We start from the raw sequence: 27958 nt of genomic DNA, 5'->3' as shown, positions 1-27958 counted from the left end.
GCTGGCGGTGTTAACCCGGCAGGCGGTTTGTTCAGCGCTGTCTAGTCCAGCTTGTCAACAACAGTGCAACCTGAGACGGGATAGCCAGCAGCCAGCCAGTGGGCTAGCTAAGTAAACCAGCTAGGTTAGCCACTCCGCTAGCCCTCTATGTTAACCAACTGTCACGACTCGTAATTATCCCGCCAAGTTGACTAAATACGTTGTGTTTGAAGTAGTTTCGACAAGAGAAGAGGCACATCTGACTTTCCCGTCTGGTAAGTTGTCTCCAACTCGGATCAAACCGCCTCCATCGGACAGGTTCAGTCCGTGTTTCCATTTTGCGAGTCCAGCCTCTTGAGTCGTTAGCTCACTGTTGCTAGCGAGCAAGCTGCTGCTGCTGCTGATGCGTTTATCTTTGGTCTTTGTTCAAGTCTCCGCAGTTATTAGACACAGCAAACTGGACGTTTGCTCTGAATGCGTCGTGCACATTCAACACGTATGCATGGTTTTAGTGCATACAATGCTTTTCCTGCTCTGGGCAGGCCAACTGGACCGAGCACTGTCCACGGTGCGATGCGAGGGAGTTTAGGTGAGCAGACAGGACAGGAGGAAGAGAGGACACTTGTTGCTAAATCCATACCAGGACGGACTTAACTCAGTGGGAGTAGCTATTACACAAATGCCAAAGTGGTATGTAGCGTAGTTGGAAAATACAAGGTAGACCCTGCTGAAGCCTTATTCAGAAATAATAGAATAATGGTCTCTAATATGCGCATGAGTGATCTCACACGTGTTGTGTTTTATGTTGCTGTTTGGGATACCTGTGTAAAACATAAATCTCACCTTAATCAACTGTATCATGTTATCAGTAGCCTACTGTTGAATATTACAGACACACCTTTAGATAGTACACTGTAACTGTGTGGTTTGCAGTTTAATGCTTTATTGTAGCTATGTGAGAACTCACCTGATGAAAGCTATACTTCTTTTGGTTTTTAATGTATGAGGTGGCATGAAGTTAACTGTTGTCAATGTTAGGAAGTTTCCTTTGTTTAACTGGCTAAACCAGGTTACTGACTTGATATCCTTTGTTGGTGACACACTATGCCCAAACACAACAAACACTCTGTGCTGGTTTACCCTGTCCCCTACTTTCCTCCTGCGTGTGCTTCCTGCCAGAAATTCATATTCAGAAAACCTTTATTGTCCCCTTCAAAAAGCAGTGGAAACTTAAGTTAAAAACACAGTTTAACATAAAACAAATACAGAATAAGACTCATAAGGACATTATAAAGATTTCATAGTGAGTTGTTGATGATGATGATGATGGCGGATGAGATGAATGATTTTTTTCCACTGAGTTTGTCCTTGCCAAAGCGACCCTCATAATACACTTTTCTTTTCTGAAGGATGCCTACCAGATGAACGTGTATGTATAATGCAAATGTTGTTTATGGATTTCAGTAATATTTGTTTAGTAGGATACTTGTATGTCCTTGGCTATGTGAGACAGACACTTTGTGAATCCCCGCTGGGCAGCTCGACCCACCATCACAGCGAATGTTTAGCATTCCATCTTAGCGAAGGCGTTTCCTGTCAACATCTAAAGTTCAAGTTTTCAACCTTTCAATCTCTTTTAGCTGAGCACCAATCGCTGTGGTAGCCACAGAGTATTCATCTGTTTTTGTGTCTTCACATTTCTCATACTTTGTACTGTAGATTTGTGGATTAAAATGATTGAATCAGTTGCAAAGTAAATGGAAATTATCATCTGATGTGCGCAGGAAAAAAGTGGGCATGTTAAAGCACGGTTCACACAGAATAGGTCAGCAAACAGCCATAGCTTGCAGTATTTATAGCTCCAATAGTCAGTGACTGGATTTACATAGATATGACATGTAGTGTGTGAGTGAGAGCAGGTAAGCACAGCTTAAGGACATAATGCAAATATAACAACAGGACAAGGTAAATAGCAGCGTAGCACTATTAATTTAATGACTTTTCCCATGCAGCTCAATGTCCTTTATGCTTGGACATATGCCATTAGCTCAACTGGATGGGTGTGACTATATTTACTCAAGTCTGTGTCAGTGTAAACATTATCATCTGTTCTGTATGGCAGTGAGAACAGCCCAGGGACAGAGCGCTCAGACGTGGTAGCGCTGCTGTGATTTTTTTTTTCTTTCACAGCCTTAAGCACAGGCATCTCGATGAGTGAAACGCTGTTGTGCTTTGTTGACACAAAGTGTTTTCCTCTTAGGCTTCTTCAAGTCCTTCCCCCTTTTATGATATGACATCGCTGCTTGGTTTCCACAAAAGCCAGAGCTCCACAGCAGACGGTTGACATCTGGTCAGGTAAGTTATGCTGGAATTATTCCCAGTAGATTCCTTCAGCATGTCATTTTTCCCAAAGAATTGTTTCTGGTTCCCAATACCAAAGTATCTCAACACAGCAACATGTGGAAAACATTATCAGAAGTGAAGAAGCCTCTTAAAGGGAAAGCATGACAGTGCTCTAGTTGTAATATTTCTATCTGATTACACAGATTATCGTCATTATCACAAGAATTTAGACAGATAAACTATGATTATCTCATATTAACCATTATACCTCCTTTAGCCTGTAGAGTCAGTTGAAGATAAACATGTGAAAGTTCATTAGGGGAGGGGCTGAAACTGTAATGGCAGTCTAGTGTGAGTTTGCAGTGGAATCCCCTATTCATTGTCAAAGCCTGATTTGCCTGTGTTACAACATAGAGAAAGAAAACAAGGACCAGTACGGTTTTCCAGCCCCTCCCCTGTCAACGGATCCACCTTTAAGCTATGCCGTCACTAATGCACCAGTAATTCAACTCTGATACTTTACAAGTGATTGTGATGATTCTAGGTAATTATTTTATATTCATCAGGCTACATTATATATCACATTATAAAACTCACCAAATGCTGTTTACAATTGTGAAGCAGTATATTTTGGCCAACATCTCTTCTTGATTTTTTTTTAAAAACAAAAAGGTTGATCAGTGGGAATATGAAAATAAAAAGCTAGCTGTTATTGATTAATTGTATCATCCCTTACCTATCAACATGTGGGCTTTTCACATGTGGGAGTGGTCAATAGTTGTGTTTAATATCTTTCCCAGGCCTATAATTGTGGTGCAGTATGGCGCTCCCAAGACAAAGTCCACAGGATTGGCTAGATAGCGAGTGCTAATTCTAAGTTGACTTTGCATGATGTAGTGCTATGGTTGAGTACCATAATAATAAAAATGACCATGAATCCGTTTTTGCTTTGTTGTTGATATCGGATTTTTGTTTAAATTGAAGGTGCTGTAGAAGACTATGGCAGCGCAGGTGGAGGTTCAGACTGGGGAGGTGGGGAGGACGGGAGCAGGAGGACGGCTCCACCTGAGCCCCCTGACTGACTCCAGCAATAAGAACCTCATGGAGATCCCTTCCATCAACCAGTCCCATATCATGACCCCAGAACCTAACAAACCTGCCCCAGGACCAAAGCCACGGCTCACTCCTAAACCTTTTTCTGTGGAGAGAAACCCAACCATTAAGCCTATACTCGCCCCCAAGCCCCAACCCAAGCCCCAACCTAAGCCCCGACCAGAGTCCACTCGCCTCGCTGGATACAAACCAGAGCTCCCTAGCAGTCCAAAACCACAGCAACCAGTTGCCACTGTTAAACCCAGGGAAGTTCCAACCAATCCCAATCGTCCTTCCCCTACCTCCTTTAAAACTTCTAACAAGCTGAATACGGGACAAACAACAAAGCCAGTCATACAGCCATTTAAACCAGCCCCTCCTCTTGACCCTGGAGACCCCAGCAAACCCACTCCCCCTGTGTCAGCAGAAAGACAGAGACCTGCTGCATCAGGCTTGGGCTATTCCAAAAGCCTTAAACAAGTCCCTGCAGAGTGGTCTGGAACCACTAGAAAGGACGATGACGGGGACAGGACGACGTCAGGCACAGGCGGGACTTCAATGACCAGAGCCAAGTCCATGGGTTTTCTTTTACAGGTAGGTCAGGAGGAGGAAGATGGAAAGGAAAAAGCGAAACCTGAGAGAGCTGTGGTACTGAGACCTCAGCCCAGAGGCTCTAAGCCCAGACCTGTGTCGGCCATTTTTCTTGACAGCCCAACTAATACGGAGGCACCGGTTCCTGCCCCTCGCTGGACCGCGAGGCGGCCGCTCTCAGCTGATCTCACATCCAAGTTTGAGTCTATCGGTCTTTCACTGCACCGTAATAGTCCCAAAGCAAACACTAAGGAGAACACCCCAGAGGAGACAACACTGCCACAGAAGGGAGACCAGGAGAAAACCCCTAAGGGTACCACGGCACAAAGTACTGAGGGCCAGACTAAGCCGGCCGTGTCAGACCAAAGCAACAAAAAGACGGAGGAAATGACTGTGAAAGACGGTGATGAGGATAAGCGTAGGGTAAGCATCAAGTCACGCATCAGTCTTCTCCTGGACTCATCCTCCACTCCTGGGACTGTCGCCTCAGGCCAAGGATCAGATCCTCAATCTCCAGTGCAGCTGGTCCCTGAAAATGAACCGGCAGTGGGTGTTAAACAGCTCATCAAGCAGCTGACAGTTGATACAACACCAACTCAGAGTCCCGGCGTGAAACCAACACCCAAGCCCCGCCCCTTGCCCCTAGACCTGACTAAAAGGTAAGAGCTGCTCTTATGGTTCTCCTCGGATTTGCTTTTGTCCCCCGTGTCTTTGTCCATGAGATCCATTGTCATGCATGGCTTTTGTCTTGTGTGATGTATGTTCATCAGGTTTGCGTCCGAGAGGTCGGCTGACCTTGGCAGTGTTTCCCTCACTGAGGCAACAGACCACCATGAGATCAGCAAAGATCCTCAGAGCAGGGTAAGAGAGGGACAGAGCTTCTCAGGAGCTGGTTTCTGTCGGGCCCAGGCTATGTTTAGTAGTCAAATGAGTATAACAATGTGAAACTGTCTCAGCTCAGTGCTGGGAAAAGCTTTCACGCACTAACCTCAGTGTGTTTCCTGTCAGCTCTTGTCCAAATACAATTGACACATAAAAAAAAGAAGAAAAGCAAACAAATGAGAATGGATATTTTTGAACTGCTAATAAAGTTAAGCCTCAGCAACACAATACAAACTAGATGTAAGTTGGTAGAATGAGCTTAACATCACATTTGCCTATTTTACTCTTGTTAATGTACACATGAATAGGAAAAGCACTGTGAAAATACATCTTCTGCTAATGAGAGTGTTTACATTTGCTGTCAATCCCCGTCCGTCCACACCGAGAGGAAAGATTTCCCTAGAGGAAGCGAGGCATTGCAGGAAAAAGAATGGTCACAGACGGACAAAGGCGTGAAACCTAAGACAGCCAGCGCGTTTGTCATGCTTCCGGCTGATGGTTATGAAACACGCCGAGAGATCACCAGGAAAAGGTCAACACAGGGAGGCTTTGATTACCACCTCTGTACCACACCCACTGTTATGAGGCCAACATAGAACAAGGGCACGTCGTTTCCACGCTGACATTTGTTCACTCAGTCACTTACACTCCTTTGTTTACTGTGTTTTCTTCTGTTCTGTTGTCAGGTCACATTTGTTCTGATGTCTGGTCTTGTAGTAAACATTGTTGTAGATCAGAATTGTTTTTTATTTCTTTCAGATTATATTTTTTGTTGTCACGTATAATTCATAGTATATTGTAACCCTATATATCCTTTTTCTTCTCAGAATGAGGAGTTGGCCCTCACCCCCAGTGACCACAGGACATTTGTGGATTTAAAAGAGTCCCAAGAGCAGATCCAGAAGGCCTCCACACCCCAAGGGCCTGAGGGAGAGCAGACAAATGGTGCTGCTTCCAAGGGAAGCACTCCTGGTGGTGAAGTACAGACGGTGCGAGCATCCTTGTTTGAAAATGTCGTGGAGAGGCACAGCGTGCTGGTGGTGGACGAGGCCAAGCCCGTGCACAAGCCCAAGGAGTCGCACAGCGTCAGCCCGTCAGCTGAGAAAGGAAATGATGCCGATGAGGGAACTCTGGTCACTGCCACCTACAAAGAACCCGTATCTCCGTCAAGTCCCATGCGAATATCACACGCCTTTGACACGGTGCAGGCAATCGAAGAGAACAGAGCAGTGAGTGAGAATATCCCGTCGGCTCAATGGGAAGATAAAGCCATGACGCTTCGCACCAGGCGCTCAGAAGGGAGCAGGCCGGCGGCAGAGAGGAGCGGTCCGGCACAAGCAGAACCTGCTTCGTCGACTTCAGAGCAGCAACCACGATTTCTGAGGGTCGGAGCTTTGCAGAAGTGGACCAATACAGGCATGGACCAAGATTTAGGTTCAGAGAAAGGGACGCTGGATGAAGACAGGCACAGAGAGGCAGAGCAGGAGGAAGCAGGTGCAGCACCTAAACGTTTGAAAATGCTGCAGCCAGAGGAACAGCAGAGACCGAGGGCAACCTACTTTGCATTGACCGGACAAATACAGGAGCCGGCTTCTCCTGTAGATGCAGGGACAAACATGGGGGACATGACTGTGCCCATTGATGGTTTTACTGTACGGCCCGCACCGGGAGGTTCCCAAGGAAAGATCCTTGCTCCTCAAGTTGAGGAGATGATGATGAGGAGCCACATGTCTCACAGGGAGATTAGATCGGCATCGGACGGACAGACAACGGAGGAAACGATGGAGGTTGAAAAGAAAAAAGAACTGATGAAGGACAAAGAAAAGCACATGGCTAAAATGAAAGAGCTTGAACAACTGAGACAGCTTGACGCAGAGAAACAAGCACACTTAGAATTTGCACGAATGAAGGAGAGAGATTTGCAAAGAGAATTTGAAAGGCAAAGGCAGATAGCTTTTGAGAAGGAGAAACAAGAGTTTGAGAAGAAACAACGTGCGCTGGAAAGACAGCGGCAGATTGACCACGAGAAGCAAAAACTGCAAGAACTGGAGAGAGAGAGGCAACGGCAGATTGAGAAAGCAAAACGCAGAGAAGAGAGAGAGAGACAGAGAGAGACTGAAAGAGATAAACTGCGAGAGCAGGAAAATGAGAGACAGCGTGAACAGGAGAGGCAAAGACAAAGGGAGGAAGAGAGGCAGAGAGAACTGGAGAAGGAGAAACAGCTGCTCGAAATCCAAAAGGAGAAACAGAGAATGGAGGAGCTGCAGAGGATTAAAGAGTTGGAGAGACAGCAGCTCATAGAGTTTCAAAAACAGAAGCAGAGAGAAATGGAGAGGCAGCAGATAATGGAGCTGGAGAAGCTGAGACAAAGGGAGGAAGAGAGGCAGAGAGAGCTGGACAAGGAGAAACAGCTTCTAGAAATCCAAAAGGAGAAACAAAAAATGGAGGAGTTGCAGAGGATTAAAGAGTTGGAGAGACAGCAGCTCATAGAGTTTCAAAAACAGAAGCAGAGAGAAATGGAGAGGCTGCAGATAATCGAGCTGGAGAAGCAGAGACTTAGAGAGAAAATGGAGAGAGAGGCGGCAGAGAAAATCAAACAGATTGCACTGGAACAGGAAATGTTAAGGCTGAAAGAGATTGACAAAGAAAGGGAAAGACTAAGAGAGATGGAGAGGGAAAAGCACAGAGAGATGGAGAGACAGAGACAACTGGATTTTGAAAGACAGGAACTAGAAAACCAGAGGCTGAGGCAACAGGAACTAGAGAAGGAAAGGCAGAGGAAGGAGGAGATGGAGAGAAAACGTCTCTTGGAGCTTGAAAGGCAAAAGCAAGCAGAGAGACAACTAATTTTGGAGTTTGAGAAACGCAGACTGAATGAAAAGCTGGAAAGAGAGGAGGCGGAAAAGATGAGACAAATAGCCAAACAGCAAGAATCAGAGAGGCAGAGACTGAAAGAGAAGCAGAGGAAAGAGGAGCAGGAGAGGTTGAGGCTGGAGGCATCAGCTCTCAGGCCTAAAGTGGTTGATCTTGACTCTGTGCTCAGAAATGAGCCGTTTCCCAGGGTTCCCTCCCAGCGCAGTGACCCTGCCACACGGTGGAAGGAGCCGTCTCCCAGAGCCGAAGAGTCCTACAGACCTGCCATCCTCGACATCGACGCTTTCTTATCCCAGACCCAGCCCTCCCCCAGTAAAGACTTGTTTCCTGTTCCTGGTATTCAGGGAGTGGATGCTGGGTTTGGAGCACAGTTACAACACACTACTACACCCGAGAGAGATATCAGCTGGAAGGTGCCACAGCAGTCGTCAGGAGGTCTCTCCAGCCCCGCATGGACAACGTCTCCTCAGGACCCGTGGGAGCTGCGACCAGTTGAGATGTCTGTGGACACCCCCGTGCCCGAACCCAGAAAACATCCCAACAAAGTCAGTCCAGAGGCGCTCCTCCTCAGGCAGGAGGACCGGCTCGTGGCTCCTCCACAGGGGCGCTGGTCTGCCCTGTTAGATGAGCCCCTTCACTCGGCCCCTTTTCCTGGTGCAGACTCCAAAACAGTTGGCGCTCCTGGTGGAGTCCCCAGCAACAATCCCGCAGAACCAATCTGGTTGCTCAAAGAGCCACAGCCTCCGGAAAGAAGAGCAGAGGTTCGAAGCCACAGGCGATCACAGGGATCCCAGGTGAGACAGAGATGCCCATGAAACATCACTACTACTGCAAAGCTGTGGTGTTTTTAAAGGTATAATGTGTAGGAATTCCCCCCATCTAGCGGTGCGGTTGCATATCTGAACGTATTCTTGATGTTGCATTCACGTGAACTCGGGCAGACGTCAGACAGACAACAGACGCTGCATGTAACAAGATAAACAAGCGTCTATGTAAACAAGTGGTCCGCCAGCACGAGGCAAAACAATACAGGCGTGACAATAATGTTGTCATGGTGATGTCGTATTGTTTACCTGACCCACGTTTTACCGTCTTTCTCTCCTCAAGTAAAATGACATCCGGTTGGTTTGCCGACGGCCGTCTGCCTGACTGCACCTGAATGCAACATCAGTGCCTCCGTCCTTCCTCACACTACACAGTGGTGACAATTTTAACAGGCGCTACCTGGAAAACTTTCTCCCTGAGCCGACAGCTCCAGTTAGTTTCCGTGGTTACCTACGGTCACGCTGCCACTCAATGTAAAAAATGGCGATGCAACATGGCAGCCAAGGTTCGGTGCGTTGCCCACTTATGTATTTGTAACGACTTGTAACAACTCATTCTAAGGTAGAAAGCTTTCATTTGTATGCGGCTGTGATTCGACTTCAGTTAAATACGTATTCATGAAAGCAATATTTGATTTTTGCTAATGAAAAGCCAAATAAGTTACATACTGGGGCTTTAAAATAAAAATATTCTTTTACACATACATGCACACACATACACATACATCATGGTATAATATCGCACTATTCTAGGTGCATACACAATCCATTTTTCCCAGCGTTTAGTACATTTCTCCAACTGAAGTCTTAAAACAAAACTAAGTCTCTCCATACAGTACATTTCTTGAATGACCCCGTGCCACTGGACCAATGTTGGAGGGTCTAGTTGCAACCATTAAGCTTTGGTGTCTTGAAGCCATTTTTGTATTGTTTTGTTTTTGTAGAAATTCACCACCAGGTTCACAATTTAAAAGTTTGAGAGGGAAATCAAAATGGTAGTTTATGACACACTACTACAATCCAATGTTGAACAAATATTACTTGCAATATACAATATAGACCGATCAGGCATAACATTATGACCACCTGCCTAAAATTGTGTTGGTCCCTTTCCCTGCCAAATCAGCAACACACTGCGATATGCTGTGTATTCTGACAACTTTCTTATCAGAACCAGCATGAACTTATTCAGCGGTTTGAGCAACAGTAGCTGGTCTGTTTAATCAGACCACAGGGGCCAACATCCCATAAGAGCTGCAGTTTTTTCAGATGCTCTAACCCAGTCGTCAAACTGGCTCAAAACCTTACACTGCCCATTTTTCCTGCTTCTAACACATCAACTTTGAGGACAAAAATGTTCACTTGCTGCCTAATATATCCCACTCACTAACAGGTGCCAAGGTCAAGTGTTATTCACTTCACCTGACAGTGGCTTATCGGTGTATATTTCATAACACTCCTCTATTTTATATTCATCATAAAGACCAGAAAAAAGGCTCAAAAAGTAGTCTTGATAATATATTCTCTTGTGTATGCAGTCAAACAAAATGCCATCATTTCTGTGTAAAAAAAAAAAAGAAAAGATATACTCCCAAAAGTATACAGAAGATGGTTGGTAGTGGAGGACAAATGTAGGCAAAACTGTGATAAAACTTTAAAGGGAAACTTCGGTTTTGTATGTATACATGAGTGATGGATAATACAATTATTGAGGTGGCTCCAGTATTGAGCCGGGCAGGCAGCCTGCAGCCCAGCTAACGCTCTTCCACGGGGCAAGTGGCTCCCGTCAAAGTTCGTCCTATAAACCTGCATTTTTTTCACACTGAAAGGCTCAGATAGTTACAATGAGTGTCCAACAACAAACTAGAAAGGAGAACATATGAAAACAGGGCCCAGGCTGAAAAAAAAAAACGAAGTTTCCCTTTAATCTCTCCAAATAAATGTTCACAAAACAAATAACTTGTGGTTCAAACAAAAAATTAATTCAGAAGACGCCTTGTCCCAGCGGTGCCATTTTTCTTTCATGAAACCCTCCAGTTTTTCAGGTCAACTGATACTCCAGTGTTAAAATGTACAGTTTGCGTAACTTTTTAATCAATAATGACTTGCACATGTATGTATTATTATTTCAGTTGTACGTCTGCTCCTTTGGAGACTGATCTGCTGTTAATGTGTGGGTTAGTTTATGCCGGTTGGAAGCATGACCATGTATACTCTGTATCTCACAGTTAATCCAGATTATTTCTCTGTAATTGTGTATAAATATATAAACTATTATTATTCATTATTGACAAATTGAACCCATCAGCAAGAAACAAGCACCTGAGTCTGAGGAGAAGGAGTACTGAGTGGGGTCAAAATCAAGTACCTCTCACAGATTGACATGAAACTACAGCACTGGACTTTAACTTGGTCTCTTTGTGTTGTTAGGAGTTGAACAGAATGCGGTCTCGCAGTGTGTCGCGGCGATCAACTCCTTCAAGCAGCGCCGTGGAGGGAAGCCTTTCCAGGATGCGGAGTCGTAGCGCCCACAGGGAGCGGGACCGCCACAGCTGGGTGAGTCAGGCTACAGCTCGGCCTTTGCATCGTTAGCGCTGTTCCAGGAAACCTGTAACCCAGCCAGATTTCAAACTGCTGCCCAAGTCTTTCCCTCTGATTGAAGACTGGCCATGAGCCCTTTTGTTACTGGCACTGTTTTTCATTTGGCTGTTCCTCAAACAGCTCTATGGAGACAGGGAGGGAAGTCTGTGTGCCTTTGAGTGTGAGCTATACTGTGTCTCTGTGTTTGTGTGCGTCTGCTACTTGTTTCACATGCATTCACGGCAGACACAAATGGCATGCAGTTAGTTAAGTGGTGGTTGATGGCTTAACACATGCTGTACTAAGGCAGTAAAAGGTGAGTGACTAATGTTAGACCTAGACTTATCTCTGCCCATCCCACGTCATGCTGTAGAGGAGTGGCGTCCAGACACATTCTCAGGCCTGGGATTCAAAATTGGATTAGCAAAATGGTTAATGTGTACAAGTCACTGCTTATTTATCAGAAGCCCGTCAGCGTACCTCAGGCAAACCCATCAAGTAATGACCATGTGTCCTAGTGGACACATAAGATTTGTGTGACTGTTCCTCAGGGCTGGCTGGCCTTTTAACTGTACTTCAGTTCTGCTTTTTCTTATATTTTGAAATTGGTAAACAAAATCTGTCTGTAAATCTGTAACTGTACATAAGACATATATATTTTCAAGTATATGCAAACAGTGTTAATCATCTGTTGAACGTTGAGTTGATTGAGACCGTAATTGTAGGCCCAGGCTGAAGGCTGACACTTCAAACCCAGAAGTATGGTGTGTTGTGACTCATGATTCAGAGCTCAGTTGAAGGCACCATGAGTTTAAGGTTGCTACAGTACTACCATCTAGTGGTCGGGCTTCAGTTGGTCAGTGACACCCTGCTCATGTGAATGCAGGCGCTCATCTCATCACTGTGAGGGCTGAACCATGTGCCAAAAACCTACAGTATATTGCAATAATTTTGGCAGATGTGGGATTGGAAATTGAGTTATGATTTCAGTTTAATTGGTAATTTTTCAATTACATTTTCTCAAAAAAAAAAAAAAAAAAAAAAAAATATATATATATATATATATATATAATATATATATATATATTTATAATTTTTTTTTCTTCTTCTTCTTTTTTAATATATATGATAATGTCATTTTTGTTGGGTTCTGCTGCAAACAAGCATATTTCTTTCCCTCTAGAGAATTTTTTTTTTGTAGGCTGCAAGTCTGTGACACCATTTTTACCGCCTGTTGTGACACATTATATGACCTTTTATTTGGATATTGCACTTGGCAACATTGTAATTAGATAATATTTCTATCAGCTCTCAGCTGTGTACTGTAAGTTTTTTTGGTTTAAAAGTAGCCGACTTACGTCATCTACAGACTGACATTGAAACTGGCCTGTGGTTTTAAAAGGTGGCAGCAGAGGAACTGATTAGTTTAATCAAGCACAGGAATACACACATTACTACAGTAAATGGTACAGATATTTTCATAGCTCACATAATGAAAGATTCTGGATTAGAGACACTTAACATAAATGAAATAAATAATAATAATGATGTATTAAATAATTGAATAGCAGACTATCATCAGTTTGAAATGGGATAGTGGGACTGCCCTGCCAGTAGCCCCTTCTACACTGTGGTTATTTATTGTACCATAGGGACAGTATGGCTACACTTATTCTCAAGACAGTGATTGGTAATGGTACAGTACATGCCTTGTGTCATTGTTGGATTTGACCAGGCCATGGGTTTATTAAGACTAACTGTAACTTTCATAATTAGTTAATATTTGAACCAGATGCCAAAAACATCTCAAGATACATGTGATATTGTCATTCAAGTTGAGCAACATGGCTATTTTAAAATCCAACACCCCTGAGCAAAATTGCAGATAGAGAGTAGAAATTCTGTTTAGAATCCACCAGTGCTGATATCAGCCATGATTAATTTCCCCCACATTGTATTTATTGGTGGGTGCGTCCTCAGCCTCACACAGATGAGATAATAGTTGTGCGGTGACATCACTGGTTGAAGTCGGAGGGTCTGAGGCAGAGCAGAGATGGGCACCGGGCTGAGAGCGCTGTTGTACATGTGGTCATGCTGCCTGACTCCACACTGCGTCTGGGTGAGTGTCAGCACAACTCTTTTTTATTACAGGTGATTCTTAGTTCTATATGTATTGAGTTACTATATGCAGTGTGCTGTATATTCTTAAGCTATATTATTTCATCTCCAGTGTGTGGTTGATGGTTGGGTTTATAGCTGGTGCTACACACAGCCTGATGAGGTCAGCACAAGAAGGGAAGTGTTGAGCAGCTGTGGTTCACTTCCAGTAGATGATGCTCGGTATGAGGAGGAGGGGCATGTGAAAAATAAGGAGTCATATGCTTTTTCTTTGTCTTTGGTTCTCTCTGTTGAAGTCCATTTCTTTCCTTTTATTGTAATAGAGGGAATGTTACCAGTACCACCCTATAACTTTACTCTTTTGCCCTCACAAAAGGGCAAATTATTGCAACAATAAATGTGCATAAATCAGTTAGAAATAACAATTGAGTGATTTAAGAATTACTAAGTTTGAGTTGGGCGGCAACTCATTATTTTCTTAATTATGATTAGTTAGGTCAGTTAGTCTATAAAGTGTTATTTCACATGGTACTATAAAGTAACATTTGAGAAGCCAGAATAAGCACATTTTTAGTTTAACAAAGGACTAAAGTGATTTGAATGTGATCATGAAAACTTTCTATGACTTGCATGATCGATTAATCAATGACTAATCAACTACCTCAGCAGTAATTGATTTTGTTTAATTGATAATTATGTTGAACAAACACAATTTTGAGAAAATCATGTTTTTGGTGCTGTATGTTTCAGGAACGTGATGATATCCTTACAAAGCCTTTACCACCAAAACCAGCATATATATTATTCAGTAAATGTGCCATTCAGAGTTTTTTTTATTATTATTATTTAAACTAAGTTGGCTTCACCTTAAAGGTCGCATTGCTGCGGAAGAGGCAGCCATTTTCATCCTGGGGAGTACGTGAGAAATGGGACTTGCCTCAGACACACCACTTCAAAGAAAAAGTTAACCAGATTACCTGTAGGGGGCATTTGTGGACAGAAATTCAGCTTTATGAGCCCCACTGTCCCAGTTTGCTCCGAGGTTCACTCTGTGAATTGTGTCCGGAGTCGCCCATTGTGGCTTTCTGTAGGATGCCAGCTCTCAGGCTCCATATAACACAGACCTGTTTAAACTGGCAGCTGTGTTCTGCTGCTTGACTCAGAGCGGGATTTAAACAAACATTCACTTGACTGTTGCGCTCATGGCTTCTGGCTACACTGTACTATTGCTCATCGACCAGTTAGTCAGCACAGTCTCATTTCATTGGTAGTCGCACCTGCCTTTTCACTCTTCTCTTTCATGCATGTCTAATCAGTCTATTTATAGTTTGCTGGTTAATCTGATCACTCACTTTCTATTTCCTATCGGATTGTATCATACTTTATCATCACCTCTCTAGCTTTTTCTTTCTCTTTTGAATGAAGATGCCACTTAACGGCAACATCTCTCCTCCTTCCTACATTTGTTCTCCGCTGCTCCTCTGCTCTGTCTGTGACACTTCTGTCTTTGCCCTGCAAACTGAATCAAGCTGGAGAAACAGCACCGCAGAACATATATCACCCTCTCCTCTCTCCTCTCCCTCCCTCTCTGAATCAGGGACCTCCCATTCTCTCTCTCTCCCTCTCTCTCTCTCTTTCACTCTTCCTGACTCCGTGCCTCACTCCCTCTCTCCACCCAGTTTCTCCTTGACGGTGAGTCCTACAGCGCTGAGTACAGAGAGCAGCACTGCTGACGCATTTTCTCCTACCTGCCTGTACCTGCAGAAGAAGAGAGAGGAGAGAAACATTTTCTCTTCTGTTCCTCTTTTTCTCTCTCCCATTAGTACTCCCTCCTGTTTCTTCAGTTTGACACTGCATCGGTTGCCTCGTGTTTTCTTTTTTTTTTTTCCTTATGGAATACGAATGACTACAGCAGCTTTCCTGGATTGCCACCTCTCCTCCAGCTGTCCTGCACCATTTCTCCTCCCAGCTTTTTGACAGAAGATAACATAATACCACGCGGCCAGGGGGGATGTAGCCTTTTTGGATGGATGTTATTTCTCAACTTTTAACCTGGGCCTTGTTTTGGAACGAAAGGCGTCCACATCATCTGAGGAAGAGCTGTGAGGTCGGCTGTGATTGAGGGTGGGATCAGGACAGGGAAGCTCACACCTGGACTGGCAGAGGTCCATGTCTCATACTTCGCATTGTAATAGTACAGTCGACCAATGAGATGGTAATGGGTAACTTAATGTTGTTCCAAACATAAATAGTAACAGTCGAGGCTGTTCTTGATCATTTCCTATGAATACTGCTTATAGTTGTTTGTACCAGAGGAACATGTCAGAGAAACCTGTTGGTAGACAGCGCAGCAGTTTTCCCCTGTAGTCGTAGCAGTATCTCAAATAGTGGCCTGCATAACTAATAGTGAGAGCTGGCCTGACATAACCTTTACATGCCCTCTCCGGGTCTCGTGCCAGGCATATCATAGAGAGTATATAGTTTGTGCATTGACTTGGCTTTAGAAAAGCTCCACAATTAACCCTGTGCCGACAGCCCCGGAGCCTTAACGGTGATGAGCTGAAGCCGAGTCCTGATGGCTCCACCGGGACTGCACTGCAGAAAGGCCGTTTAGTGGTGAAACTGAAGAGAGGCTCGGCTCCTGTGACAGGGTCAGGGACTGAGTCGTCGGCGTCGTCCGTTGCTGCAGTGCTGTGAGGCAGCAGACACCACCGACATCATCACCACCACCACCACATCCAAATAGCTGAGCTGTGTTTGTGCTCTCTCTGTCACCTTCCTCGCTGCTGCAGTATTGACCCAGCAACACACAGCAGTGAAATACCTAAAGGACACTGTCCCTGGATCGCCACCTCTCCAACAACAACTAGACTCTAATGACCCCCCCCCCCCCCCCCCTCCCTCCTCTGCTGTGACAACAAGAGTCACAGACCAGCTCCGCAGGCTCTCTCCTGAACACAGCCGGTCTTGCCAGTAGCGGGTTGTGATGGAGTATCTGGGGGACAAGCTGACGGTGGCTCAGTCGCAGGTATCGGGATGGGTGGGGAACGTGCGTCGCTCCCTCCACGGAGCGCTCACTTTTCTATCCAGCTCGGTGGAGAGGGGAGGCAGAGGAGAGGACGGGACCGGGGACTTCAAGAGGACCAACTCCCTGCGCTCCCTGGCCTCCCGCAGCAGGGAGTCCATCCGCAGGTTCTCACTGCGCAGTCAGCAACGTCTGTCCTTACGCAGGCGCACCGCACCCAACACCCCCGTTGCCGTAAGATAACGCACACGGTTTAAAAACGCACAACAGAGAAGCACTGGCACTGTTACTTAACCAGTAGAATCAGTCTCCACTGTAACAGCTTTACCACGAGTCGAATCAAATAAAGCACAAGTAACATTCGAGGCATTTTGCAGCAGTTTCCAACCAGTTTTTTAATGTCTGGGTGACAACAGCTGCTCCTTTATCAACTATTTGGGCTCTTGCCAAACATGTCAAGAACTTATCCTTCTGCCTCGTTATGCAAAGCCCCTGCTGCTTCTCGTATATCTCTGTCTGCGCTTTCATCACCTCTCCATCTTATATTGTCCGCGGCACAATGTAAACCTCTCTTTGTCCTCCTTTGTTTAGCAGAGCGGTCGTCATACTGGTTCCTCAGGTCATCGCTTCACTCACTATTTGTATTTTTGGAATCACAATTAGCCATGAAAACTGGTTTACCCTCACAAACTAACCTGGTCTGTGCTCTGTGTGTAAGGGATTAATATAGAAATCCATGTAAGGGTACGGAGACTTTGCAGTGAAGTTGCCCCTATCTTTAGTTTACGCCCGTTTGCTGTGCAGCACCTCATGAGTCACTACTCCTAAAGATAAGCGGTGTTTTCATGACGTCCATGTGACTCTGGGTTGTGTTGACATGTCTTAGTTAGCCACTAGACATCACCGACCGTGATTGTGGTGTCTGGGAGCAGCTCGTCTCCACACTGGCCCGGTGGTAAATGAGCGAGTGACAGTAAGAGGACGGTAATGTTTGAATGGGATGGATAGCTGCCAGGTAGGCAGTAAATGGATGGCAGGAGGGAGGGGATGCAACAATTTGAGCTACCTACTTGTGTCTGAGCCCTGAAATATTAGAACAGGTTTGAAAGTTGAGAGATGGACACTACTGATGACTGCACCCTCTCTGCCACATATACAGAGGCTGGTTTAGTTTTCTGTCCCGTCATAACCACAGTCATGCATTTGGTGTTGAGCCGCTGCCATTAGAGAAGTGAATGGAAATCCTAATGAATGTATGAGGGCAGTGAATCCACCAGTAGAGCTGAGCGATTTCTAATATCCTGAAAGGAACTTGTCATTGCCTTACTGCATCTCAGTGTGAACAGTTGACTTGCCACTCCTTGGCATTTTCCCATACGGCTGCACTTGTACGTAAAGATGGATATTGCCATATGATAGCCAGCAGTCATTCCTAATCTCACATGACTTTGTAAGATGACAGGTTTCCAAATATTTATACCATTTAAGTACTCTGACATTTGTGTCATATCAGATGTTGTATAAATATAAACTGCCAACTGTTCGTGTCTCACAGACCTCAAAGTCACCCCAGTTACTGTCATGATGGTGGATATGAGCACTCAACATATTCAAATATTTTAAATCATATTATCATGTCTCATTTTCTAAAAACAAGTTGGTTTATTATCCCATGTAAATGACATAAACACAGAAGACAAAGAGAGACTTAAAGGGATAGTTCAACATTTTGGCAAAGTGACCCATTGTCATAATCCCTATAGTGGGATGGTAATGGTTCGTTACCTTTAATTGTCAGTGCAAGCTATTTTTAGAACGGTGGAGCAGAGCCGTGAGCTGCTCAGAGCTACGCTACGGAGGCTAATGGGATTTCTTGGTTTCCCTCATCAAACTCATCAAATACACATTCCAACAACTCGAGTTGTTGTTTTTGAGGTAAATTCATGCAAAACTGCTGATGCACGTTCCCCTCAGGGGCAGCTTTTCGGCAAGCAGTCTCTGCATTTACCTCGAAAAACAACTCTGTTATTATCTCATAGCGTGGTGAATGTGCAGGTCACAACTTGTCCACCAGAGCGTTGTGGAGTTGTTGGATTGTGTATTTGATGAGTTTGATGAGGGAAACCAAGAAATCCCATGAGCCTCCATAGCGTAGCTCTGAGCAGCTCACGGCTCTGCTCCGCCGTTCTAAAAATAGCTTGCACCGACAAATAAAGGTAACAAACCTACTGCTATGACTATAGGGATTATGGCAATGGGCCAATTTGCCAAAATGTTGAACTATCCCTTTAATAAATACAAAATATTCTGGATCTATTTCAGAGGGCAATATCAAACTAAAAAACAATCAGAACCATTTGTTTTATTTTTCAGGGACCAGAATGATCTGATGATGGGTCAGCAATGTCATAGCTATGATTAAATACAATGTCAGGCTGACTGTAAATGCTAATAAAACTATTGTAACTATGCATTTACTCAACTTATATCTGTTTTGAATCTTCAAATCACCTTTGGAGGCAGCTATTGGCTATGCAGACGTCCACTGAACAGCAGCGCTTTCCCAAAAAGTCGGAGACACATCGATCTGCAGTTAGTGACAAACATTCGATCTCAAACAGGCATCATGTTGGCAAACTCCAGGAAAACAAACCATAGGCTGAGAATAATCCTTTTTAGTCAACTCCAGCGCTCTCTGGGCTAAATTCCTAAGCCAAGTCATGTTTTTACATTCTTCCTCTCTGTTCTTACCAGATGCTTTGAACAGAACTGAGCCTCGGTCTGTACGTACCACTTATGTAATGAAAGAATTACACGGTACCGCTGGGTTTGCCTCGCAGACTTTGTCTTAATGTAAGCCCCGAGACATGCGGCTGGAATGTCAGTCTGTTGACAAGAGATCGGCGGTTGTGGGAGCAGTTGTTTTGAAAATCTGTAGGATATTGATATTGATTATTGCAGTTTGCAGAGTGCATGCAGAGAATATTTTCCCCCTCCACCCTTGCCAGATTGATTAGGAGCAGATGAGTAGAGGAGAGTGGTGACTGAATGTGTTCTTCATGGTTGTTAATTGTCCGGGCAGTGACGCGGTCACATCCCATTTGTTACTAACCTGAGTAAGCATGTGTCTCGTTTGTGAGGCACCACTCTGTCACTGCAGTCTGAGTATGAAAACATCTGAACTGAGAGTTTTATGGTGTGTTATTCCATCTGGGGAAAAAAAGCAGAAATGATAGGGTTCCTGACTCACACATTCCTGGACAGCGTCATACACTAGGTGCTTGTTGGGATGATCTATGTATGTAAACACACTCATTATATCCGCAGGAGGTGCTCACTTTCTGTCCTCTGCTCTGATGTAAGATCATTTGTTTACAGCAGCGCTCTTCCCTCTTCAGTGAGCAGCAATCAAATCTCTGCTTTACATTTTGAAGTGGTGAGGTAGGAGCGAGCTCTGAACCGCTGCTGCTCTGTCCTGGGATCAGCGTGTTATCAGGTTGAAGTTTCCAAGGCCTGGTTCCAGCCCCTTCCTCCTCAGATCCTCACTTTAACCCTATTTAATGATCAGCGCTTTCTCTCCTTCAACCTTCCATTCATCCGCTCTTTGTTATGTTGTTTCCTCCAACACACCCTTCCTGTCTAGGGGAAGCTGACTATTGCTAATGTTATTAAGGCAAAGCCTCCCCCACTGACAGCTATAAATCATTGCTACTGGACCTGCTGGTTTAGTATGCCTCCATCATCAACCATATTCTCTACGTTTGCGGTGGATAGCAGAGCCTACACCTGCGAGTGTCCATTCAGTGGAGCGGTCTCTTAGTGCTTCAAAGTTTTTTTTTTGTTTTCATTGTTTGGCAGATAAACCTGTCCAACCAGGCATTGTCTGTAGATTAACACACAGACTGCACCAAAAAGAAAAGCCAGTTGAGGCTCAGTACCAAGGATGTTAAAAGCCCAATTTTTTTTCTGAATAATGAATGACCTGAGGTTATGACTGAGCCTCTAAAAGACTCATTCTGCCCTGAGCAGCCTGTTGTAAGTCTTTTCTTTTAGCTGCTGCACAATGCCGCCTCTTCTCAACATGTTCCAGCAAAGGCAATGTTCCTCCTCTGGGCTGAGCAGGTGAGGGTGTGTACAGGGAGTGTTGAGGTTGTGCAACCCACACACCCACATAGGAAAAGAATTTTTATCACCAGAAATGTGTTGTGCCAGGTTTTGACAAGAGTGATAGCATTGTTCAGCAGCAGGTAGGAAAGAAAAGGATGACACTATACGAACGAACTAAAGGTGCCCTGAAAAAACTTCATTTTAATAGCATACAAGCAAATTATTATCTGAATAAGCTCAAAGCAAAAGTCTTTACACCTCAAGGCCAAATAATCTGTTATAATGAAGTTCAGGCAGTAAGAGTCCTGGTAGCCAGACTGTGTCCAAAATGTCTACGTCCTCCTGAAACCAGCTATCTATCTGCTAAGATAATCCACTATAGGCAGCAATTGGCAAGGTGTGCAGTGCTGAGAAATATTGATTGGAGGCTTCCATATGTCATTGATTATTGCATCTTGCTCTGCTTTGTAGCAATATAACAACTTCAATGTGTTCACTTGGGACAGTTTTTAACACTTTTGAACACTCAGTCAAGCAGCATGTCATACATACTAGTTCTTTCAGCCAAACTGGGCCCTGAGACAATCGAATGTCTTTTTATCTGAATGACACTGAGACCTTTGACCCTGTAAATTGGGCTGTTTCATTACAAAAAATGAATTATTTCTGTGCCACAATGCACAATATTGTTAACCAAAGGAACAAAAAAAGTGGTGTCTTTGACTTTTTCTAGGTTTTTTTTTTTTATATATCTGAGTACACCGTTCCATTAAGGGTATTGATCTATTGCTGTTTACAGTAACAGTATTGACATGTTTTTATAGCTCAGTTAGATCTCTGTGTAGTCTATTCTTACAGCCAGCTGCCCTATTAAACTGTGCAGAAGATCAGCAGACAAGTGTACAGAAGTAAAGTAGCTGCTTCTTCTGCCTGTTGAAGACACACTCTGATCTGAACCAGGGTTTTTTTTGTTCATTGTTGTCAGTGGAGGCAGGACTCAGAAGTGTGTGTGTGTATTTCAGGCTAAGTGGTTCGACCCTGTGATGTCAACTTGAAAAGTGTGAGAGCTGCAAATCCTTGAGAAGAGGATGAAGTCGAGTGGAGGAGCTTTTTCTCAGAGAACCCGAGAGAATGGCGCTCATCGCTGCTCCCTGCAGCCGTGTCGGGAAAAGCTTAGCCGATGAATGACACCTCGCGCTGCTGTTCTTCTTTTTTTTATGCTCCCTCAATCAAAATCTCTCACCGTGACACTCCACCTCAAATGTTTGTTTCTACAGCATTGTCTCCTACAGTCCTGTCTTTGCCGTATTCTTGTATCTCTGCTCCCACAACATACACAAAGAAAACAAGGATAGCATTCATGAAGTGTTAAGAATGAGAGCTCTGATCTTCAGTCGCTGCTCATACAAACATTGCGAGTGAATCGCTCTCTTGGTCTAAGAACCTGGGCAATTACAGAGGCAGGTGTATCGCATTTCTCTGTCCCCCCCTGAGGCAACATCTGAGGACGGAGACATTTTCTGTTGTTTCTCCTTATATAGGCCAGGGTTATCAGTTCATGCGCAGGCGTGCCTCTGTGAGCTCGCTGAGGTTTGCAGACAGTATGTCCTCTGTACCGGCCTCATTAAAAGAGGCATGGTTCAGTAGACAGCAAACACACTCTCAATCACCCAAGCACCCATCTCTCCGTCTTTGTCCCCGCTCTGATCCTATGTCCATTAACTCATCCCTTCACCTTTCATTTACCACTGCTGCTGTCTGCTGTGGCTCAGCAGCGTGCAGCTTGATTAACAACACTGTTGTTGATTAACCATCACCTGTACTCTATTAGCAGCATTTTATCTTTGCATGTCGATAGAAATTAAAAATGAACAGATATTGGTAAATGGTAAAATGGTAAATGGACTTGCACTTATATAGCGCTTTTCTAGTCTCTTGGGTGGACGACCCGCTCTACCTCCTGAGCCACAGCCGCCCATATTAAACAAACTTAGGTCAGGGTCAGATCGTTGGCTGTCACACACACAATTTTGGATGTCAAGCGACTGCTGCTCTCGGTGTCTCCTCAGCTAGCCCGTTACATAACGCAGATCCAATTTGATTCCTCTGCATTCATTAATAATCTCCACGTCTCTCCCTCCAGGTGCAGCAGAAGCAAAGTGGTGAAGAGGAGGGGAACGATGCTGACACTCCAGTCCGTGAGACTGACAGTCAGTACGGGACCTGGGAGACGGGGCTGCGCACTGACGACAGGTAAACAACCAACAGTTTCCACTCTCCGGATGTGTACGGTATGGATGTGTTTACATCCACACGTCGCATGTCAGTTTCCCAACACTGTCAGAGTCGTCCGCTGCACGCAAACACCACCTTCTCACAGCAGCAAAGGTGCTACAGCATAAGAAAGCTGGTTTTTGACCCAGCACAGCACAGATGATTGTTTCTGCACATAGATATCAAAGGTGTGGAGGCTCTAGTCTAGTGTTGTAATGTCTTTTATTGAACAGCTTCCTAAGTATTCTATTCTTTTGAAGTGGAGTTTTTCCTCAGTGGATGTGAGGGTCTAAGGGTAGAGGATGTTGTTGTGATGCCATGTAAAGCCCTTTGAGACAAACTGTAAAAACGGGCTATACAAATAAAATTGCCTTGCCTTGCCTTGAAGTCTGTCTGCTTAAAAAGGCAGCATGAATCCAAGGTTTAATGTTTCAGGCCTTTGGCAACAAGCCTTTAATATTAGGTATTACATGCTATTTCAAAATACATATATTTAAAGCCAAGTGATATAAGAGATTTACCAAATATTGCACACTAATGGTGAAAAGTAACAATATTAAAAAAGATTGTGTTGTGTAATAAAGAAATTAAAAGGCAACCAAGAGGTGGGTGTGATTGATGGCAACTGTTTATTAGTGAAAGATGAAATTCAGAGTAAATGTCATTTGGGGTCAGATGTGACATTCAGACCATCTTCCAATATTGTGTTTGCTCTGATGAAGAATTGAGTACACAAAACTAGATAATAGTGACAACATTATTGTTTCTTCCTTTTTAAAACAGTTCCCCTCACAGAGTCAATGCAAACATTAGTTATTCCTCCTAATGAGCGATTGAACCTGTCCACCACAGAGCAGAGCTGCTGTAGCAGGATGAATTGATGCATTTGTTGGTTTTAGTCTCTCTGCAGCAGCACTGCCTCCTAACACACACAGATTGCTGTGTTACATTGCATCACATTGCATCACATTGCAATCTGTTACTGACCTCCTGTGGCCGAAAAATAACATCACAACATCAACCAGTATTTATCAGAATGAAAAGTAATTGAGACTTGTGGGGAAAAAAAACAAGTGAAACTGCAGTGGTATTTTTGTTTGTCTGTGTCTTGGTGACAGGTAAGGCTTGCAGAATGCTTTTAGGTGCATCACGTAAATCACAGCCTCCCACGGTGTTGACGGGAACAAAAGAAAAGAAAAAGACTTAGATGGTTTGATTGTAACTGCGGTTACAAAAACCACACTGTTGTTTTCAGAAGAGTTTTCTAACTGAGTTTTTTTCTTTTTTTTCAAACCTTTTTTCAGCCTCACCCCTGCCACTCCCAGCTCAGAGAGCAACATCAGCCCTTCTCCCAGGAAGCCCACTCCCCCACACACACCGGCTGACCGTGCCTCACAGTTTGAGACTGACACTCTGGATGGCCTCCTGTCCCCATCCTCCTCTGACAGTCAGCCGCTCCCTTTCCCTGATGTGAGTGTCACCTGATTTAACCACAGCTCTGTTCTTTTGACCTCACTCTGTTTTAACTGTGTGTGTTTGTTTTTTTTATCTGTTTGGGTCTGTTTGTGCTTTTGGTGAGTCTTGTATTTTTACATCTGGGCTCATGTTTTGTCCCTCTGTGTCTTGACGTCCAGGCTCCGACCGCTCTGTTAGACACCAGCGCTCTCCGCTCCAGAGCTCAGCTGGGGAAGAAACGGGCGCCACGGTCACGGCCCAGCAGAGCTGCCCGTCAGAGTGCTGTGCTGGCTGAGGGAGAGGGAGGGGCCACGGAGGACTGGCTGTACAGAGACTCCACAGGTTGGCATGTTCCCTAGAGCTGTCATCTTAAAGGATAATTACAGTTTTTTACAAGCTGGACCTTATTTCTAGCATAAAATACGATCACTTACACACCCAGATAACTTTGGTGTCATTACAGGTCGTTCCGACGAAATGAGCTCCATCCGAGAGCCGCGTATATCCGTATGATGGAATCAGAAACAAGTTCATTTCACCAATATTTAGTTATGATACACTAGTGCTATTCCCCTCTGAGTCCGGGGTTAGCTGTTATCAACATCCAGGGTCTGTAGGTTGACCTACTGACCTCTGACCTGGATGATGTCATCTCTGAGCGCTGCACGGCTCATTCTGATAATAATGATTCTGCTTCGGCATTCGGGTCCATTTTTAGTGCAACTAGCCGGAGCTTTAGTGAGTCCAGGTTGCGGAGAGGAAGCCTGTGGAAGCTGAACTTCATCAAGCTGGTCATTTTGTTCTGACAAGTCGGAAACACGCAGAAACGAACCGTAGCATTAGCGGTAGCAACAAGCCACACCGTACGGCGCTCAAAGATGACATCATCCAGGTCAGAGGTCAGTAGGTCAACCTACAGACCCCGGATGTTGATAACAGCTAACTGCGGACTCAGAGGGGAACAGCTCTAGCCTATCATAACAAAATATAGGTGAAATGAACGAGTTTCTCTGCAGATAATGTGTTATTTAGAGGCTGCATTCTGCTGCCCTGTAGACTCCATTATACGGATATACGCGGCTCTCAGCTGGATCTAATGTCATCAGAACGACTTGTAATGACACCAAAGTTATCTGGGTGTGTAAATGATCGTGTTTTATGCTAGAAATAAGGTCCAGATTGTAAAAAACAGTAATTATCCTTTAAAGCTGATTTTCTTCTTTAGGCCAAAGAAAACCAACTCAAATCTCGATACAATGCTCTTCCCTCTCAGTTTACGTTAAACAGATGGTCAAACTGACGCTCTCAGTGTTTATGCAAAACTGAATGTATGACTGCAGCCCACTTCATAACTTTAAATTACATGCTGACAGAGACAAAGGTTGAGACTAAGGACGATGACTCAGACTGTGAGGAGCAGACCAGAGGAGCTGACGGCCCCCCTGCTGTTGCCTCTCCACCACAGAGGGTTGCCCTGTTCCCCGGGATGGACCCTTCAGCTTTAAAGGTGAGACATCACCAAACAACAGATCTACTGAAAGCCCTCTTCAAATGAAACACATGTCAGCAGTTGGAATCAGTTTCTGTGATATCAAAGCCACCTGAACCTTCTCAAATGGCTCATTCCTGTTTCCAGGCCCAGCTGAAAAAGAGGGGTGACTCTGACAATCAAACTGATGGACCTGCTCCCTCCCCCTCCCAGCTTTCTCGCTCTCCAAAGTCCCCCTTCCTTCCACGGGCGGCGCGTGTGCTGCCCCCACCTGGTGGCAAAGAAAATGGGTAAGAGACACCATTTGCACAGATGAGATGACTGATTTATTCTCAGCTCTCTGCTTTTTTGCTTGAACCTTTTGTTAACTTTGTCCTGTTTTTATAGTGAGGAGGACTCGCCCCAGTGGTTGAAAGAGCTGAAGTCCAAGAAGCGCTTGAGTCAATATGAAAATGAGAGCTAAGATAATAATGAGGTGAGGACGTTTTTTTAGAGTTTACCCTAAATGTGTCTTTCTAAAAACCTCAAAAAGCCAACTATAGCTCCTAAATGATTTAACCATCCATTCTCCTCTCCTTCTCTCCTCTAGGTTGCCTTAACAGATGAATCTATATGAAACAGAAGCCTTAACGTTTGACCCAGAGAGTAGGAGAGGTGAATCTACAGCTGCTGATGTATTTTTTTTCTTTTCTATTTTTTTTTTTTTTGGTTTGTTTTTGTTCTCTCCCATCTGGGTCGATAATTGTGCATGGTGCCTTTTTACGGAGAGTCTCTGTTTTGTGGAAAAAGAAAAAAGCAAACACGGAGAGAGAAAAAAAAGAAACATCGGACTGCTCTTCTTTATCCATTTCATGCTTGAACCTGTGGGAGCTCTCCTGCACCAGGAGGGTTTAACAGGGACCAGGGACCAGGAAAAGTGGGGGAGAAAAGACAGTTCTTGTGGGACCACATCACCTCTTTATCCTGGATGTGCTTCATGGTTCAGCTGGAGGACAATCCAGCCCATCCCGTACAAGATGTTTGTATTTAGTTTCCTTCCTCCACTGATATGTACAGCTTGGCTGCGTCTGCGTCGTCCCTGCATGTGTTCACCTGTGGAGGTCGTAGGTGGGAGTCAGTCAAGCGTTGCCATAGGATAACATTTCAGATGCTAATGATCTTTGAACATAGAGAACAAATCACCACTGACTTGATTGTCAGCAGGAGTGTATATCATGTTAGTAAATGTAATCAGGAGATGTTATATTTGTATTATCATTGATTTAACAAAGACAGAGCTAGTTTTGAAACCAACGTTCATATGTGACACTACAGTAGAGGCTGCACAGCCTTTTCATTTGTTAGAGCCTACAACCTGACAGTGTCACAGTTACTGCGTACTGTATGGACTGTATGTCTTTTGTCTAAATATGTTTTGTCTTTGTGGAAGATCCATGGGGGACTTGTGGCCAACTTTAGTTTTGCTTCTGTCAATCATGCACACTCCTTGTCAGCACAAACACATTCATTCATCTTTTATGTAAACACTACTCAACCTGTCTTCCTTTCCCTTTATTAGAATGATTGTAGCTGAGAGCATCCATTATAAGCCATACATGTATCCCTCACACTCCTAGATCATGTTTTTGACAACGTTTTTTCCCCCACCCCATTAATGTGCATGCACAATCTTTACCAGGCTTTGCTCAGACTGGCTCAGAGTTGGGGTGCTGGTCGACACTAAACCGGGTCGGTTCATTCACTACATTGTTGAAATGGTTCTGCCCCTCTGTGTAAACTCCAAACAGATGTGACTCTTTGCACCTGCTTAATGGCTGAACTCCTCATGTTTGCCATCCACCCACTCACTCTGCGCTTCTGTTAAGCACTTTGTCACTTGATGCACTACAGCACTGACCTCTGCTCCCTCTCGTTGGCCATGCTTTGTCTCCTGTATCGTTGGAGTGCTCATGCAATGCAAGTGAATGTGTTGATCAAGTCTTTGGAGTGATTGTCCCTGGTTTCTATGTACATGGATGTTTTACTTTGTCATAAAAATCTGAGGGTTTATTTTTATGTCCTTCTTTGTCCTTTTTTTATTTGAAAGTAAAGATGTATATTGCACTGTGTTGTACTGGCCAGTGTCCTAAAGTGAATAAATTCTTAATAAAAACTACTGGATTCTGGCTACAGCCTCTTTTTCTCTGTTGTGGGTGTGTGTCGAGCTTTGTTTCTATGAAAACCTGATCAAATGGGTGTCATTGCTGAAAGTAACAAAAGTAACTTTTTGTAGAAACTAATAAAAGGGAATTATTTTAGTCTCCCTGATGACACCAACCCAAATAT

At 44.3% G+C, this 27958-nt stretch overlaps 1 protein-coding gene across 2 annotated transcripts; it reads left to right on the top strand.

The window, feature by feature from the left end:
- Positions 1 to 55: 55 nt before the first annotated feature.
- LOC310991639 (uncharacterized protein) lies at positions 56 to 27762 on the top strand. Of its 2 annotated transcripts, none has more exons than XM_083979452.1 (13): positions 56 to 254; positions 2240 to 2334; positions 3307 to 4664; positions 4776 to 4866; positions 5715 to 8555; positions 11016 to 11141; positions 22559 to 22668; positions 23994 to 24159; positions 24324 to 24486; positions 25518 to 25651; positions 25781 to 25923; positions 26021 to 26108; positions 26223 to 27762. In XM_083979452.1, the coding sequence occupies exons 3-12, from the start codon at positions 3322 to 3324 to the stop codon at positions 26094 to 26096; spliced, it is 5193 nt and encodes a 1730-aa protein (XP_083835578.1). In that variant the 5' UTR covers positions 56 to 254; positions 2240 to 2334; positions 3307 to 3321; the 3' UTR covers positions 26097 to 26108; positions 26223 to 27762. The 2 variants fall into 2 exon arrangements, with proteins under 2 accessions (XP_083835578.1, XP_083835579.1); XM_083979453.1 differs by lacking the exon at positions 56 to 254 and adding an exon at positions 682 to 696.
- Positions 27763 to 27958: the final 196 nt, after the last annotated feature.

Source organism: Trachurus trachurus (genome assembly GCF_905171665.1).
Source record: "Trachurus trachurus genome assembly, chromosome: 9".
Lineage (NCBI taxonomy): Eukaryota > Metazoa > Chordata > Actinopteri > Carangiformes > Carangidae > Trachurus > Trachurus trachurus.
Note: the sequence above shows the minus strand (reverse complement) of the source record. Positions and strands in the feature narration are given on the sequence as shown.